This window comes from Danio aesculapii, chromosome 17 (genome assembly GCF_903798145.1).
Source record: "Danio aesculapii chromosome 17, fDanAes4.1, whole genome shotgun sequence".
Lineage (NCBI taxonomy): Eukaryota > Metazoa > Chordata > Actinopteri > Cypriniformes > Danionidae > Danio > Danio aesculapii.
This window is the reverse complement of record NC_079451.1, coordinates 29,992,057-30,009,303: the sequence shown is the minus strand read 5'-3', so window position 1 is coordinate 30,009,303 and position 17,247 is coordinate 29,992,057. Positions and strand designations below refer to the sequence as shown.

Below are 17,247 nucleotides of genomic sequence, written 5' to 3'. Positions count from 1 at the left end.
TGTTGTTTTTGTACGATTGACTCTCTTAGATGAGCTGCATGCGTATTTTTGTGTTTGTTATATTATGTAATAGCGGTGCAATGCAGTGGACAGGAGGTTGGAACAGTGCAGATGATTTGGGCTCATTTGAAATCTACAACAGCTATTCATTATTTTATTAGATATTATTGCTATCAGGAATGATAAATGTATTAACCCTTGTGTGCTGTTGGGGAGGTTTTTCTTCACTCTGGGGTGATTTTGAGTCTTAATTGGGCTACAACTTTCTCTGTGTTTCAGCAAATTGAATGGTTTTTGGTGACATCTTATTTTGGGAAAATGCTTTGAAAATGTTCTAAATTTCAACAATACACTTCGGGCAAATTTACTATCCTTCCATTATGGTTTTTACATAACAAAAGGGTAGTAAATTTGAACAGTACACAAGGGTTCAAAATGGGTCAACGATCCACTGTTTGAGCCCCCTGTCTGTCTAAGAGGAGTGTGACGGCCTGACGTCCTGAAGAAGGTTGTCTGTGTAGTTGCTTCTCTTGGTACGCTGCTCTTGCAATATTGAAGGTCTTTTCGTTGCCCAAAGGTGCTCCTCCACTGTCATCTTTGGAAAAAGATAAAGAAATTGACTTTGACTTGCTGCAAGACTTGATGGATGTTGATATTGATCCTTTAGATATTGATTTGGAAAAAGATCCACTCGCCGCCAAGGTTTTTAAGGTATGGACCTCATTCTCTTTCTCTTTCCCTTCTTTTTAAAGAATTAGGGGTGTAACAGTTAAAATGATCACAGTTTTGTTCTCAGTTTCCATGTTTACATGTGGAACAATAATTTATTATTTATTGGTAATCCATTTCCAACAATCAGAACCTCAACAACAATGTCAAAAAGCCTAGAGTTCACTATGTTGATTGAATCTAAAATGATTAGGAAATTATTTAAAAGATACACATTCTCTAACAGATTGTGGTATCAAATTCCACTGATGCAATGGTCTAAAAGAAAAACAAGTCCCAAGACCAAAAGAAGTATGTTTTTAAGTACTTAATACTATATTAATACTATAATTACTCAAAAACATTCCACACGAAACATGCAGTGGGTACAGACAGTGTTCAAACCACCTTAAATTTTTCACTCTTTGTGTCTCATGGATGTATTAGATCAGGGGTGTAAAACTCATTTTAGCTCAGGGGCCACATGGAGGAAAATCTATTCCCTTGTGTGCCTTACTGGACATGGTATATATAACTTAAAAACAACAACTTCAGATTGTTTTCTTTGTTTGAATACGATCAACATAAAACACAAAGCTGGAGCCTGAGGACAACATGATCTCACTGCAATTCATAACTTTTTGATTTAGTGGCTAATTAATTTGAATTCATACAATCTCATTCGTACAATTTCATATGATTTGCTTATCCACCAATGACGGTTGGGTTTATGGGGTGTGGTTGGGTGCCGTGCCTCCATTTTTTTTATATCGTACTGAACTCTTTCGAATTAGCCACTAAACTGACCAAACGTGAAATAGGTGTGTTTCCTTGTGAGAGCACCTCAGTGTGGTATGATAGGGCATAGATGTGGTCTTTCTCTCTGAGAAGGCTGTTACACTGACGCTAATTCAAGCATCTGGATCGGATGAAATGAACAGTTTGCAATTGTGCCATGCACTGGACACAATTGGAACAGCAGTTTCTTTTATTGAAAAATTGCATCCCATTTTTATACTTTACAGAATTATCTTGCGGGCCGTACGTTTGACACCCCTGTATTAGATTAGATTAAAAGGGTGCTTCTACTGAATACTGAGCAAAGCGTCTAAATACTATGTGATATTTCAGTTTTTCTTTTTTAATGAATCTGCAAAATGACAACAATTCTGTGTTTTTCTGTCAATATAGTGTGCTGGGTGCACATTAATGTGGAAAAAAATTAACTTAAATGAATTTAGCAAATGTCTGCAATACAGCAAAGAGTGAAAAATGTAATGGGTTCTGAATACTTTCCACTGTATTCTCATTGTGAGGTTGTTTAAATGTGCAAACTGAATTGTATGATGTTGACTGTTTCATCCCTATAATGCATGCGATGAAAGAAAATGACGTAAAGTTTGGTTGTAATGCTTATCAGTGGTTTACAGATACCTAAATGTGTTAACTTTTTTCTCCAGTAAAGTATTTTTCAATATTGCTCAGAGAGTTGAATCTGAGATTTTTGTTGTTGTTGTTTTCTTTCCCCCCTTTATGTTCTCTCTCACAGCCAATCAGCAGTACTTGGTATGATTACTGGGGTGCTGACTATGGCTCATACAGTTATAACCCCTACACGGGTGGTGTGGGCATACCTGTGTCCAAACCACCTGCGGCCACCACAGTGGAGAAGCCTGGATCACAAAACCTCTCTGTGTCTGTATCTCAAGGTGTGAACAGGCAGAAAATTAATGAAAGAAAATAAATGGTGCAATATAGCGTGTGAGTGCTGAAGTCTCCTCATTGTTGTCCTAGCACTGGATGCTCGACTGGAGGTTGGATTAGAACAGCAAGCAGAACTCATGCTAAAGATGATGGCAACACTGGAGGCAGACGCCATATTGCAAGCACTAACATCCACGTCGCCTTCAGGTACACACACACACACAAATCAAACATTAATGTTGTTCAATAATTTATGGAAAATATGGTATAATGTAGGACTATGTTTTATTTTATTTTTCGTTATTAATATGTTGTTTTTTTCTTGTATTAAATCAAATTGTAATTTAATTAAATTTTTACTTTAATTAAAATTTGTATAATTTTTTTAATTAAATTACATTACATTTCTTTTAATGTAATTTTAATTAATTTGTTTACATTTATTAATTATCTTAATTTACTTTCTTTTCATGTAATTCAATTTTAATTTCATTTCTTTAATTTTAGTTTAATTTATTTTGATTTTACTTTAAGATTAAATATTTAAATTAAATATTTATTACTAATTTAATATAATTTAGTTTTATTTTTATATATTTTAAAAAATGTTTATATTATTTTTAACTTAATTGAATTTTAAATTAGTTACCTTTTTTCATTAATTTATTTTAATTATTTAATTTTAATTTCATTTCTTTAATTTAATTTTAGTTTAATTTATTTAGATTTTACTTTAACTCAATTAAATTTTTATTATTCATTTATTTTAATTTAGTATTATTTCATACGTTTTTTAAAATAATTATTTTTATATTATTTTGAGCTTCATCTAACTAGTGTTGTCCTTTCTCCTCATGATATTTTCCCCTCTTATTTCAGTAGCCCAGTCTGCAAACGGGACTGATGACTCTCTTTTGCGTGGGGGGTTCCACAACTCTCCCCCCAGCAGCAGTCTGATGGTACAACCCTCTTCCATCCCCATGTTGAGCACCTGCTTTAACAAACTCTTCTCTTTACTGCAAGTGCATCATGTTCAGGTACAGACACCCACTCGTCATGTCTTGTCATTTACATTTACCTTTGATGTCTTTACACCATATAACTCTGACTATAATAATCTGTCTCTCTCCAGTTGGAGTCTTTGCTGCAGTTGTGGTTGACCTTGAGTTTGAGTTCCTGCTCTGGAGGGTCAGAAGAGAGCGGCTCAGACATCTTTCTCTTCAATGCCAGCAGAGTGCCCACAATCCCTCTTAACCAAGGTCTGACATTCACTGACATTGAAAGAAAGATGAATTGAAAAAACGCATCACTTTTATCAGTGTTGTTATCTGTATTTTTGAATATATAATGCACGCTTGTTAAGAAACCATTAAGATTGTAAATTATAAACTGATTGTTTATTACCAATGTTGCTATGTACATAGCCAATGCTGCTGATATGGCATAAAAACATAAAAAAGTAAATAATTAGATTCTTTTATTAGTATTTTGGTTCGGAGACTACACTACCTGACAAAAGTCTTGTCGTCCCAGTTGAAAGAGCAACAAATAATAACTTCTAGTTGATCATTTGGAAAAGTGGCCGAAGGTAGATTTATTTTCTGATGAATCATCTGTTGAACTGCATCTTAATCATCACAAATACTGCAGAAGACCTGTTGGAACCCACATGGACCCAAGTTTCTCAGAAATCAGTCAAGTTTGATCATGGAAAAATCACGATTTGGGGTTATATTCAGTATGGGACGAGTATATACGAGAGATCTGCAGAGTGAATGGCAACATCAACAGCCTTTGTGAGACCTTTGTGCTGCCCATTACATTACAAACCACAGGAGAGGGCAAATTCTTCAGCAGAATAGCGCTCCTTCTCATACTCCTTCTCAGCCTCCACATTAAATTCCTGAAAGCAAAGAAGGTTAAGGTGCTCCAGGATAGGCCTGCCCAGTCACCAGAAATGGACATTATTGAGCATGTCTAGGAAAGGGAGGCATTGAAGATGAATCCAAAGAATCTTAATGAACTCTGAGAGTCCTGCAAGAATGCTTTCTTTGCCATTCCAGATGACTTTATTAATAAGTTATATGACAGATTGCAGAGATGTATGGATGCAGTTCTCCAAGCTCATGGGAGTCATACACAATATGAATTCGTTTTCCACTGCAACATGACTTTATATTCTATACAGTACATTATTTCTGTTAAGTGACAAGATTTTTGTGTAAGCAAAGTCAGACCTTACTGTTCTAATTAAATAATTCAAAATCAAGGCATGATCTTATTTTATTTTGCTAAAATAAGCATAATATTGAGGCCTTTGCCTTTCATATAAGCCACTTCTGATACCAAATGATCAACTAAAAGTCAAGTTATTATTTGTTGTTCCTAAAACGTGGATAAGCGACAAGACGTTTGACAGGTAGTGTACATGTTAATAAGTATGCAAATCATATTGCATCTCTTGAAGTTCATAAAACAGATCTTTCAGAGTCTAAAATCACATTTTAATGATAGAAATCTGTAGATGTAAACATTCCTACTAAATTGAGCAGTCATTGGGTCATCTTATATATTGACATTGGTTCAATCTCAAGGAATAATAATTAAAGTAATGGCAAGGGAAGTTTATTTATGTAGCACGTTTCATACACAATAGCAATTCAAAGTGATTTACATAAACATGAATACAAGAGACAAGGATAAGAAAATAAAAATGATTAAAAACAGATAAAAGCAGATTAAAATGTGTTAAAAACAGGTTATAAAAGAATGAAAAAGTAAAGAAAAGCATAATAGTGCGATCTGTGGAATAAAAATGCAGAAATAAACCTCACAGTGTAATGGTATGCTTATAAATGTTTCTATATAAATGTTATTATAGTTTACTGTAAATTGTGTATTAACTGAAATTGACTGAAGCACTTGTCTCTGCCAGCCTCCATTAGCAGTTTCCTGTCAGTGCTAGCATGGTACCCCAACACCTCTCTGAGAACATGGTGTCTTGTCCTGCACAGTCTTACCCTCATGACCAATATGCCTGCTACTGGTGAGTATCTGATTGGCTGAGCCATTTTTGTACCTCTAATGTGTTTGGGAGTCCCCACAGGGAGACTTGTATTTCTAAATGTGGGTCTTCTAAGAGGAAATCCCGCCAGCTAAGCAGATCTGTGTTTTATTGCCCCCTAAATCCTAATTATAAAAGCAAACAGTCTGGTGACCTAGTTTCCGAATAACAGTGCTGATAAATATGTGCAACATCTGCAGCCTCCAGCAGTGGGATGGGTGTGCAGGAGAGCACGGCCCAGCAGATGGTGTCTGACCCCACACTTGTGCATGTGCTTGTGCGCTTCCTGTCTGGAGGAAACCCTCACGGCACCAGCCAGCACAGCTCACAGGTATTGAGCTTAATGAGACAGATGCGCATGACTGCTTTCACAGTTATCTATTTGGGAAAATGCCTCGCAGACTCATCTTCTTGTCTCTTTCCAGGTCGGCCCCACTGCAACACAAGCCTTGCAGGAGTTTTTAACCAGGTTGCAGGTGCACCTGTCCTCCACCTGTCCACAGATGTTCAGTGAATTTCTGCTTAAACTGTTGCACATCCTGTCTACGGAGAGGTACATGATTAATTCAGCATCTATGGAATTACACCAGTGTTTAATTCATCATCAGTCAATCTTTTTGTTTGTCTTTTTGGTTTTAAACATGCTTTCTAGAGTGAGCAGTAGTCATTTAAAATTCAGACATGAGTACAATCAGTGTTTTTGTTAACACTTAAAGGGGGTGTCCATAAGATATGCGTCATGAATCTGAATGAGATTATAATCACATTGTTTGAGTTGTCTTTTTGACAAGTTGACAAAAATACATCATAATCTGTCTTTTCTGATAACTTGACATTACCAAGACAACAAAACTTATCATAAATCTCTTATAAACATGATTTTTAGGATGCCATTATTATTGGAGCATGATTTTTATGACTCCATCATTAATGTTTTTCTTGACCTCAACTATAGTTGTACAAATTGAATTTAATGTTACATTAAATGTCAACAAATATTAACAACGCTGTTATAAAATTATTTGACACTATTGTATGTGAGTATTGACACTATTAATGAGGAATTCTAATGACATATTTATTTTGTTCCACTGAAAAAATTGGTCAGAAAAATATTCATGACACAATTATAATGGCGTCAAAACAATTTTCAGGGGTGCAAAGTTCTCAATTTTCTCAAAACTCTTCATCTTCCTTTTAAAAAGGGTCATTCATGTGAATTGTGTAGATCTGTAGTAACATCTTTTGAGGTGTGGGCCGGGCGTGTTTTATTGCAAAGAAGTTAAATATATAAACAAATTTAGACACTTCTCTGTCCGAGAACAAATGCATGATAATCCTCTTTGTGTGACATGCTTATTAACCAATAGAGTGAGGGGGTGTAACCTTTTACAACTCTGGCGAGTTTGCATCCCTTAATTATGTTTATGACAGATTTATGAGCAGTTTTGATCTCTTGGTAATCTCAAGTTGTCCTGACAAATATCTCAAAAAACATCTCAAACAAGGTCATTTTTGCATTTAAAAAGACAAAACTGAGCGGATGATGGTTAATGACAGTTGTCATTCCACACTCAAAACTAAAACACAAAACAGACTTAAAGAAAAAGTAATTTTTAAACACTAATTAATTTAAGTAAATAACACAAGGTTATAAACCAGCTGAATAATATATTCCGTAACAAAAAAGCAAAAACTAAAGTTCAGCATTATAAAAGTTGTTGTATTTAACCCTTAAACACAATAAAAACATGTTAAATACACTTACCAGTAAGATGCAGGCTAGACAAACGGACAAACGCAAAAAAAGCCCCCCTAGATGAAGGCATGAAGGCAGTGGTTTTTATATTTATGTGGAAAATAATATTTTTTTATATTTTAATCCTTTAATTCTTTTTCATTTGTAAAGATATTTACATATTGCTGTACATCCTGCGTGTTTTAAGCAATGTGTAAGCGAGGCGCACAACTAACACGCTCTGCACTGGACTTGCTTTCAGCTGGCAACACGCCAACAATGTGCCTTAACACACCTCTTTTCTATAACGAAACACCCATGAGTCCACAAAGTGGCGCAAATGGATTTGCTATTTAAACATGGCAGAAAACGGGAAAATTAAGGTTGCGTTGGTCTGAAAATAGCAACACATTAGGGCAAACAGGTCTTGTGCCTTATCTGCACCTGGTGTATGATAGGGCCCATTGTGTTGTAGGTTTTAAATCATTTCAAACTTTTCAAATTTTAAACATCTTAATTTCCCTATGTCCAAGTAAAGCCACCCAATTGGGCTGACACCCAATCGCCAATAATCCGTCTCAAAAATATATTTTTATATATTACATATATAATATTTATATATAATATATATTATATAAATATTACAGCAAATTCTCCAAATTAAGTTCCTTAACCAGGGAAAGAAAACTAAAGCAACATATCCCTTTACATGATCTGCCCTGTACAAGTCTAAAATTTAATTCATAATGATCTTAAAAGCGTCTTAAAGTCTTAAATTTGATTTGAAGAAACCCGCAGAAACCCTGTAGACATGTATAAAATCTACTTAATATTCATAGCATGTCCTGTCATGATTATAAAGGTTTCATGACAGTCTTATGAACACCCCTTAAAGTAAAAGGTACTGTATTTTATTTTCACCCTTTTCTCTGTTTGAAGGGGTCCATTCCAGTCCGGTCAGGGTCCTTTAGATGCACAGGTGAAGCTTTTGGAGTTCACCCTGGAACAAAACTTTGAAGTTGTTTCTGTGACCACCATCTTGGCCGTTATCGAATCGATCACCTTCCTGGTTCACCACTACATCACCTGCTCCGATAAGGTGGTCTCACGCAGCGGTTCCGACAGCTCTGTAGGGGCTCGTGCCTGTTTCGGGGGCCTTTTCGCCAATATCATCCGTCCTGGTGATGCTAAAGCCGTGTGTGGTGAGACCACGCGAGACCAACTAATGTTTGACCTCCTGAAGCTGGTCAATGCTTTGGTGATGCTGCCTCTCTCAGGTGATCGGGAGTTCAGCGGGAGGCTTCCTCCAGCAGGTGGAGCTACTGACAGCGTGTCGGATGAAGAAAAAGTGTGTGGAAGTAAAGAGTGTGGGGCGGCCGGCACAGCTCAGCACCAGGGACCAGCAGCAGGCGTGGCAGATCTGGTTTTGGCCAATCAGCAAATTATGAGTCAAATCCTGTCTGCTCTGGGGCAGTGCAACAGCAGTGCCATGGCCATGATAATTGGTACATAACTTTATTTAAAATTATTAATTGTATAAGGGTCTTAAATATAAAAAGTATAAAAAGTCCCAACTAATTTGGAACAGTATTTTATTGATTTAAAAAGCAAAAAGAACTACATAAAAGACATGTGTCACAAATTTATAATAGACTAGTTCTGTATTCAACAGATAATAACACTGTTAATATTAAGGCAAAGTGGGATTCTGAGCTTGATGAAAAAATTGATGAAAAAATTGGATGATATTTGGGAAAACATATGTTTAGAATCTCATAAGGTGATCAGTAGCCATAACTGGAAAGAGTTTGACTGGAAAACTAAAATTAGGTTTTTTAGAACACCATTGATGGTGTCAAAATATGTTAACAGTCCACAGTCAGAGGACACATATATTTTGGGAATGTCCAAAGTTACTGGCATTTTGGCAAGGGGTAAAGATTGACAAAATGGAAATTATGCAGTTAGATCCACCTTTTACTCCCATTTTTCTTGCTTGAATGGATACCCCAGGATGTATATAAGAAACACCAGGAATATATACTACATATACTTTTACTAAGTGCAAGAAAGACTATAACAATGAATTGGATGAGGCCACACTCTTCAACAATAGCACAGTGGATAGAAAAACTTGAATCAGTATATAGAATGGAAGATATATGACTGCCCAACTTCAACTGAAATTGGTTATTTTGTAAACAAAGATGGTATCCTTTGAAATTTGAAAATGATGTACGTGTCTTTTTGTAATATGGTAGTGTTACTGATTGTTATGATTACTATTATTATTTATTTAATTTAATTACATTTTTTAATAACTGCTGCTGTCACTGACTGTTTAGTTCTGTAAAATGTTTTAATGTTTTAAAAAAAAAGAAATTACTAAATGTAAACTTATATTATCAGTTATTATATAACTAATAAGGTTTTTGAGAGCAATTTAAGAGTAAATTGATCAAAAGTGGCATTTAAGTCATTTAAAATGATTCTTTTGAACATTTCATTAAAAAATATTAAGCAGCACAACTGTTTTCAAAAATGACAAGACATGTTTTTAACCACCAAATCAAGATATGTGGATGTTTTGTTTTAATTAGTCATTCAGTATTGAAAACTAGATGAATGGCTGTAATGCTATACAGTATATTGTATAATATCCAATTTTATGTCTTCATTATTTTGTTAATATGTTTTATCTGTCTGTCCAGGTGCTAGTGGGCTTCACCTAACCAAACATGAGAACTTTCATGGTGGGCTGGATGCCATCTCAGTGGGCGATGGCCTCTTTACCATTTTGACCACTCTGAGCAAAAGAGCAACGTCCGTCCAGGTCATGCTGCAGCCCATTCTCACTTACATGGCCTGTGGGTATATGGGCCGACAGGTAACATAAAAAAAAATCTCACACTATAAATGAACTGTTGTAAATGTATTGCATTTTTACATATTATTTCCTAATATAATATTAGTATTAATAATAATATATTGAAATAATAAAACAACAACTCAACGCATGGTGTGTTATGTTATTATTTTTTTCTATTTAATGGAAAGGAACACATATTTAAAAAAATCAGAGAAACGATTGCAGTTTTGTCCTGTTTCGCAAATCTGGTTCCATGTGTTAATAATAAAGTTAATATGCATTGATTCTTTGTGCTCATTCTTTTACAGGGATCTCTCTCAACATGTCAGCTTTCTGAGCCTTTACTGTGGTTTATTTTGAGAGTGCTTGACACCAGCGAGGCTTTAAAGGCCTTCCATGACATGGGTAATTAAACACTAGTACTGTAAAACAAAAAAACATTGAACTATTCTGCAGGTTCTGACATCATGTGTCTGAATGCATATTTAGGTGGTGTGCAGCTCATCTGTAACAACATGGTCACCAGCACACGGGCCATCGTGAACACTGCACGGAGTATGGTGTCCACTATCATGAAGTTTCTGGACTCTGGACCTGGAAAAGCAGCTGACGGCAGCCTGAAAGCACGAGTGCTCACCTCAGAACCAGACAACGCAGAAGGACTGCACAACTTTGCTCCTCTTGGTACAGCAAGCATGCTTTTTGATTATGAAACCTTTCTTTTTTTTTTTCTCATTTAAGTTTTTATTGCAAAGAGATAAAATTCGCTCTAAACAGGGAAGAGAAAAAAACACACATTTCTTCATGACCATAACATATCAACATATCCCTTTACTTTATCTTACATTATTTATACCAAAACTATTTACAAGAGAAAGGGAATGTGGAAGAAATATTGACAATAAAATAAATCTTAAAGTTCTGTATCAAGACTTTCAATAGGTTTATACCAGCATCTAGCAATATCTTTTTGCTTGAAATAAGGATGATTCTGTACATATTATATTTTTCCTTTCCAAGAAAACCGTTGACTGCTTAACCAAATGTAGTAGCTCAAAACTGAAATTAAAAACAAAAGTGAAAATGGTTAGCGTCCAAGCTCTGCCTTTCCATATAAACATCTGTTTATCTAAAATGTGAATACTTCAAAAATGTCAATCTAAAAAAAACAAAACAGAGTTTTAGATTTTGATCTTATTTGATGTATTATTTTATGTTGGTGATGTTGTCGTCTTTTCATAAGTGCTGGGCAAATATTATTCACATCCAAAATAAATGTTTGTTTTGACAATATATGCGTGTAAATTATAAAGATAAATGCATTATGTGTATGTGATATACATAAAAACAAAACTACAATTAAACTAAACAATTTAGTTTCTTAGATATTTTAAGTTTATGTATTTCATATCTACAAATAAATAAACATTTTTGCAAATATATGCACACGTGTGTATTTATTTATACACTACCGGTCACAGGTTTGGGGTCAGTAGGATTTTAAAGTGTTTTAAAATAAGCTTCTCCTGCTCACCAAGGCTGCATTTATTTAATAAAAAATGGTAAAATTGTGAACCGTTAATGCACAATAAAATAACTGTTCAAAAGTAGTTTATCATTTAATTTAATAATTTACTCCAGTGATTTAATGATGAATTTTTAGCTTCATTACTTCAGTCCTCAGTCACATGATCCTTCAGACATCACTCTATTAATTATTATTATTATTATTATTATTATTATTCATAATAATACTCATGGAAATAGCAATAAAAGCAATAATGACTGGAGTAATAATTTCATTTTTTTATCATTTATTAAATGCCACCTTGATGAACAGAATAATTGTATGTAAATTAAATAAAATTAATAATTAAAAAAACTGACCCCAAACGTTTAACTGTTAGTGTACATAATAAATGTACACAGTACACGCACATATATAATTTCAAAACAAACTTTTATTTTGAACCACAATTCATCATTGCACAGCAGTACCTTTTATTATAAGCCTTTTTATTATAGAAAAATGTTATTTATAAAATGTTGTAATTCGATCTGTTCTTGCCATGAAATAGCCAGAGAAGCTGAAATGGCTACTCTCTTTCTCTGTTTATCTATATTAATATTAATAGCTTTTTCTGTTTTCTTACAGGCACCATCACCTCTAGCAGTCCCACAGCGCAGCCAGCAGAAGTGTTGCTTCAGGCCACACCTCCACATCGACGGGCCCGTTCTGCTGCTTGGTCCTACATATTCCTTCCTGAAGAGGCCTGGTGCGACCTCACCATCCACCTTCCTGCTGCTGTTTTGCTCAAGGAAATCCACATACAGCCGCACCTGGCATCCCTCGCGAGTGAGTGTACACACATGTAATATTTGTGGTCCAAATGCTACACGACACAGCTGTATTATATTATATTTGCAGAATATATGAAGCTTTGAACTAGTTAGGTCTGCCCTGAAGGTTTTTAAATTAAGTTAAATTAAAAAAAAGTAATTATTAAAAAAATAATAATAAAAATAAATTCTAAAGTAAATTATGCAATTAAGTTTGTATTTTTTATTTTGGTATAGCAGTACATAATTACATTATTTGATGTAACATTACATTATTTCAAAATAAATGTAATATAAATTTTCTCTGCCATACAACTTTTCTATTTGAAATATATTGCAAACACAATAATAAACATAATATTATTGTTATTATTATTCTATTATTATTATTATTATTAAAATAATATCAAAAATATTATCAACAATTGTTTTAAACTGTTTGGGGAGGTTAGATATATACTTTGTCAAATTCCTTATTAAATAATCTTAAATGTTGGTTTATGGTCTATGGTTGGTCAGATGGAAAAATACATTTGTTTTACACCACCACACAATCTGTTTGTAATGGCTTTGCCTTGAAGTTTAAGTAGTACTAAATGCTACTCTTTCTCCTTCTTTTTTCTAGCATGCCCATCCTCTGTATCTGTGGAGATCAGTGCAGATGGTGTGAACATGCTTCCTTTGTCGACCCCAGTCATCACTAGCGGTCTCACCTACATTAAGTTCCAGCTAGTGAAGGCAGAGGTGGCGTCTGCTGTTTGTCTGAGGTTGCACCGGCCGCGGGACGCCAGCACTCTGGGCCTCTCGCAGATTAAACTTCTGGGCCTGACTGCTTTCGGAAACACTTCCTCTGCCACTGTAAACAATCCATTCCTGCCCTCTGAGGACCAAGTCTCCAAAACCAGGTATTGAATATTGTTTGCTTTACCAATCGGTGTGTTGAGAAGTTTGATTTCCACTTTTAGTGAACATGAAAGTAAAGTAAAGTGAAAGTCGTGATGGACCTGGCCAAGTATGGTGACCCATAGTCAGAATTTGTGCCCTGAATTTAACCCATCCAAGTGCACACAAACAGCAGTGAATACACACGCAAAGCAATGGGCAGCCATTGCTGCGGTGCCCTGGGAGCAGTTGGGGGATTGGTCCCTTGCTCAAGGGAATCACCTTAGCCGTGGTATTGAGAGTGGTGAGAGTGCTGGCTATTCTTTCCCACCACTGACAATCTTTTTTGGAGCAAAGACCTTAAGATCACAAGTCCAACTCGGGGTCTTAAAACGTCTTAAAAAGTCTAAAATTCAAAAATAGAAATTTTAAGCCTAAAAAAGTCTTAAATTCGCTGTTCTAGATCCTAAATATTTTTGCACGGGTCTTATTTTTCCATGTAAAGCTACATCTTATGCTTAATAAATTATTTTTTGTTGTTGCTGCTTGGTTTTCATGGTGTTGTAGTTCTTTATTTCACTAGTCCAAATGTAATTTGCAGTATTACAACTACAAATGAGACCAACATGCAATAGCCAATCGGCTTTCTGTTATTGAACTCAGAGCGCGCGGCGAATGTGACGTCATTGCTGTGTTTGTGGAGGTTCGCTTTGGGTGCATGCAACATGATTTTGGCTGGCAGAGCTCACAAAATTTTTAGAGACTCAGGTGAACAGTTCCGCGCGACGCCACGCGTGAATTGTGTTGAATATAAAAACACTTTAAAGAGATTTTGTCTGAAACAGGTATGACTGTACACACATCTTTATGATCCGTCCATGCTTGATCATAGGGAGAACCAGATGACCAATACTTCTTGGCTAGAAATTGCAACAGCCATGGGAAAGGAGGAAAGTTTTTGTAAAAGTTTGGAAAAACCTGAGGGATAAGTTTGTTAAAACAAAAAAGAGGCCATGCAAAAGTGGAGACCCAGGTGGTTTTAATAATACAGAATATGTTTTTCCACCATTCATAGGTTTTACACTGATGTACAGTTTTGAGTTTAAAACAATGAACAAGTTACAAACTAAAATTAAGTAACACATTATGTCTTTGATAGCTGGAAAGGAATATATGAATCAGTTTACAATATACTGATGCCCTGTTTTCTAGGCTTTATTGGTGATAATGGTCAGGAATGTTGGACAATTATTGCCTTTTTAGCTTATAAGCAGAGGACAGAAACTAGCCAGACAGTATTGTGTGAATTGGTGAGTGGGCAAAATAAAAAAAATCTGTAGTAAGTGTACTTTTTTTTTTAATCTTTCCATAATAAAAAATATAATTTTAGAGCAACACATGTTCTGTTGTCATTAATATTTAACTTTAATATGTGAACTCTCTAAGATATGAACAAAAGCAAGTGATGGATCAAAAATCTTTGATAATATTAATGATATGACATAGTTCCGGAAACTTCTTACTTCTCTGTTTATCCGTATGATTTTACTGTCTGTTTCTTTTGACCGCCCCCTGTCATTTAAAATCAATCTTAATGGCGAACGCATCAAGTATAAAAGCCTCGTCCGTTTCGTGAGGCCAGGCGAAAGTATAAATCAGCCTTAAGATGTTTGTTCGTTTTTCTGTAGTTCAATGGTGCATCTAACCTGTCTTTAGTACTGTTCAATTTGAATACATTTGTCTTACCACAAGTTTTGAAATTTAGCATTTTCTCTTTGTGTATGCGTGTTTTTGATATTGTGATATAGGTCTTAAATTTAATACCTAATGGTCTTAAAAAGGTCTTAAAAAGTCTTAAATTTGACATGATATTTGTAGAAACCCTGCCAACATTCTAACCATTATTTTTCTTCTTCTGTGTTTCTCAGTATTGGCTGGTTGCGGTTGCTGCATCATTGCTTGACTCACGTTTCTGATCTGGAGGCCATGATGGCCAGTGCTGCTGCACCTACAGCAAACCTCCTGCAGACCTGCGCCGCTCTGCTCATGTCACCGTACTGTGGCATGCACTCGCCCAACATTGAGGCGGTGCTGGTGAAGATCGGCCTGCAGTCCACACGCATAGGCCTCAAGCTCATCGACATTTTGCTGCGGAACTGCGCGGCTTCTGGAACAGACTTGGCCAGTAAGACCTAACACTCGTTTTCATAATAGTTTCTCCTCACTGCTGCTTGACCTCTATATTTGAATGATATATGACCCTGACTCTGAGATTTCAGAGGATCTTTTTTCAGACCAGTTTGAATGTTGCAGGGTTTTATTGTGCTTTTATTTTCAATTGCTGATTTGATGTTTTTTTGTTGTAGACCTTAATAGTCCGTTACTCTTCGGGAGGTTAAATGGTCTTTCTTCAGACTCGACTATAGACATTCTCTACCAGCTTGGCACAACTCAGGACCCCGGTACCAAAGACAGGTGTGTTTCCCTTGTTATAATGGAAAATTCTATCACAGTACTTGCTTGTTGCATTAATTGTTTGTAGTCTGTTCTATGACTCTCTTCAGACTGATTTGTTTGTTCACTGTATCAGGGCATCTAAAATCCTGGGCATTCATCCATTTTTTAAAATTCATTCATCCTTTCTTTTGTTTATTCATTTATCCATGCTTTCATTTACTCATTCATTCATGCTCCCATTTACTCATTCATTTATGCTCCTATTTACTCATTGACTTAATTAATTCATTCTCCGATTTACTTGTTTGTTTGATTGATTGATTCATCCATCCATCCATCCATCCATCCATCCATTCATTCATTATTTCTCCCATTCATTTACTCATTCATTCATGCTCCTATTTATTCATTGTCTTTATTAATTCATTCTCCCATTTACTCATTGGTTGATTTGATTGATTGGTTGATTCATCCATCCATTCATTCATATATCCAATCTTTTATTCATTTATCCATTTTTTTCATTCATTCATTCATTCATTCATTCATTCATTCATTCATTCATTAACTATTTTCCCCATTTATTTACTCATTCATTCATGCTCCTATTCATTCATTGACTTCATTCATTCATTTTCCCATTTACTCATTGGTTGATTGATTGATTCATCCATTCATTCATTTGTTCATTTATCCATTCTTTCATTCATTATTTCTCACATTATTTACTCATTCATTATTTCTCCCATTAATTTACTCATTCATTCATGCTCCCATTTACTCGATTGATTGATTGATTCATTCATTCATTCATCTATTTCTTATAGTAATGAAACTCATTAACACCAAATAAGCAAACAAGTAATGGTTTTGTAAATCATAATTCTGACAGTCATAACTGGCTGAAGTTCAAATGTTTATGACTAAAATTCACATTTTCTCCTTATTTACTACTCATAGTTTTACTTCACTGTTGACTTTACTCACAGTTAAATTGAAAGTCATCATTATGACTTAATTTTAAGCTGTCATTGAGCTGAATTGGGCTTCTATGTATATCATCTTTCTCAATTAAAAGAATGAAACAGTAGAAAGTATACTGATAATTATTTAGTTTTATTGCTCAACAAGAACCTACACGTTTAGCAGCTATAAGCATCATAAACGTGTCTTTTTAACATTACACTATATAACAAAAGCTATATAAAACATTTTACAAAACGCATGTTGTTGTATCATTATGGATTTGAGTTTGTGCAGATTTTAATTCTTTTATTATCGATTACTGATATTTTGGTTCTGTTTCTGTTTGTGCTGTAGGATCCAGGCTCTGCTCCAGTGGGTGTACGACTCCTCCCGGGTTGCTTCCCTGAAGCAGAGCTCTCCATCAGGCTACATTGGCCCAATCGCTCCGCCCCCTCGGGAATATGGCTTGCTCATGCCCTCCCCATCACACCTGCACTGCGTGGCATCCGTCTTATGGCA

The 17,247-nt window shown here is 35.2% G+C and overlaps 1 protein-coding gene across 7 annotated transcripts in view; it reads left to right on the top strand.

The window, feature by feature from the left end:
* birc6 (baculoviral IAP repeat containing 6) overlaps positions 1-17,247 on the top strand; it is a 165,468-nt gene that overhangs the window by 54,929 nt on the left and 93,292 nt on the right. For 6 of the 7 annotated variants that reach the window (XM_056476525.1, XM_056476523.1, XM_056476521.1 and 3 more), the window contains exons 38-54: positions 578-711; positions 2,258-2,417; positions 2,503-2,619; positions 3,292-3,449; positions 3,545-3,671; positions 5,348-5,458; positions 5,677-5,807; positions 5,902-6,029; positions 8,154-8,719; positions 9,926-10,101; positions 10,392-10,488; positions 10,573-10,767; positions 12,239-12,439; positions 13,049-13,328; positions 15,234-15,490; positions 15,672-15,780; positions 17,083-17,247. The exon at positions 17,083-17,247 is cut by the window's right edge and continues 60 nt beyond it. In XM_056476525.1, coding sequence (XP_056332500.1) covers positions 578-711; positions 2,258-2,417; positions 2,503-2,619; positions 3,292-3,449; positions 3,545-3,671; positions 5,348-5,458; positions 5,677-5,807; positions 5,902-6,029; positions 8,154-8,719; positions 9,926-10,101; positions 10,392-10,488; positions 10,573-10,767; positions 12,239-12,439; positions 13,049-13,328; positions 15,234-15,490; positions 15,672-15,780; positions 17,083-17,247 — 3,112 coding nt within the window. The remainder of the gene's footprint in view (positions 1-577; positions 712-2,257; positions 2,418-2,502; positions 2,620-3,291; positions 3,450-3,544; positions 3,672-5,347; positions 5,459-5,676; positions 5,808-5,901; positions 6,030-8,153; positions 8,720-9,925; positions 10,102-10,391; positions 10,489-10,572; positions 10,768-12,238; positions 12,440-13,048; positions 13,329-15,233; positions 15,491-15,671; positions 15,781-17,082) is intronic. The other variant, XM_056476522.1, reaches the window with a different exon arrangement.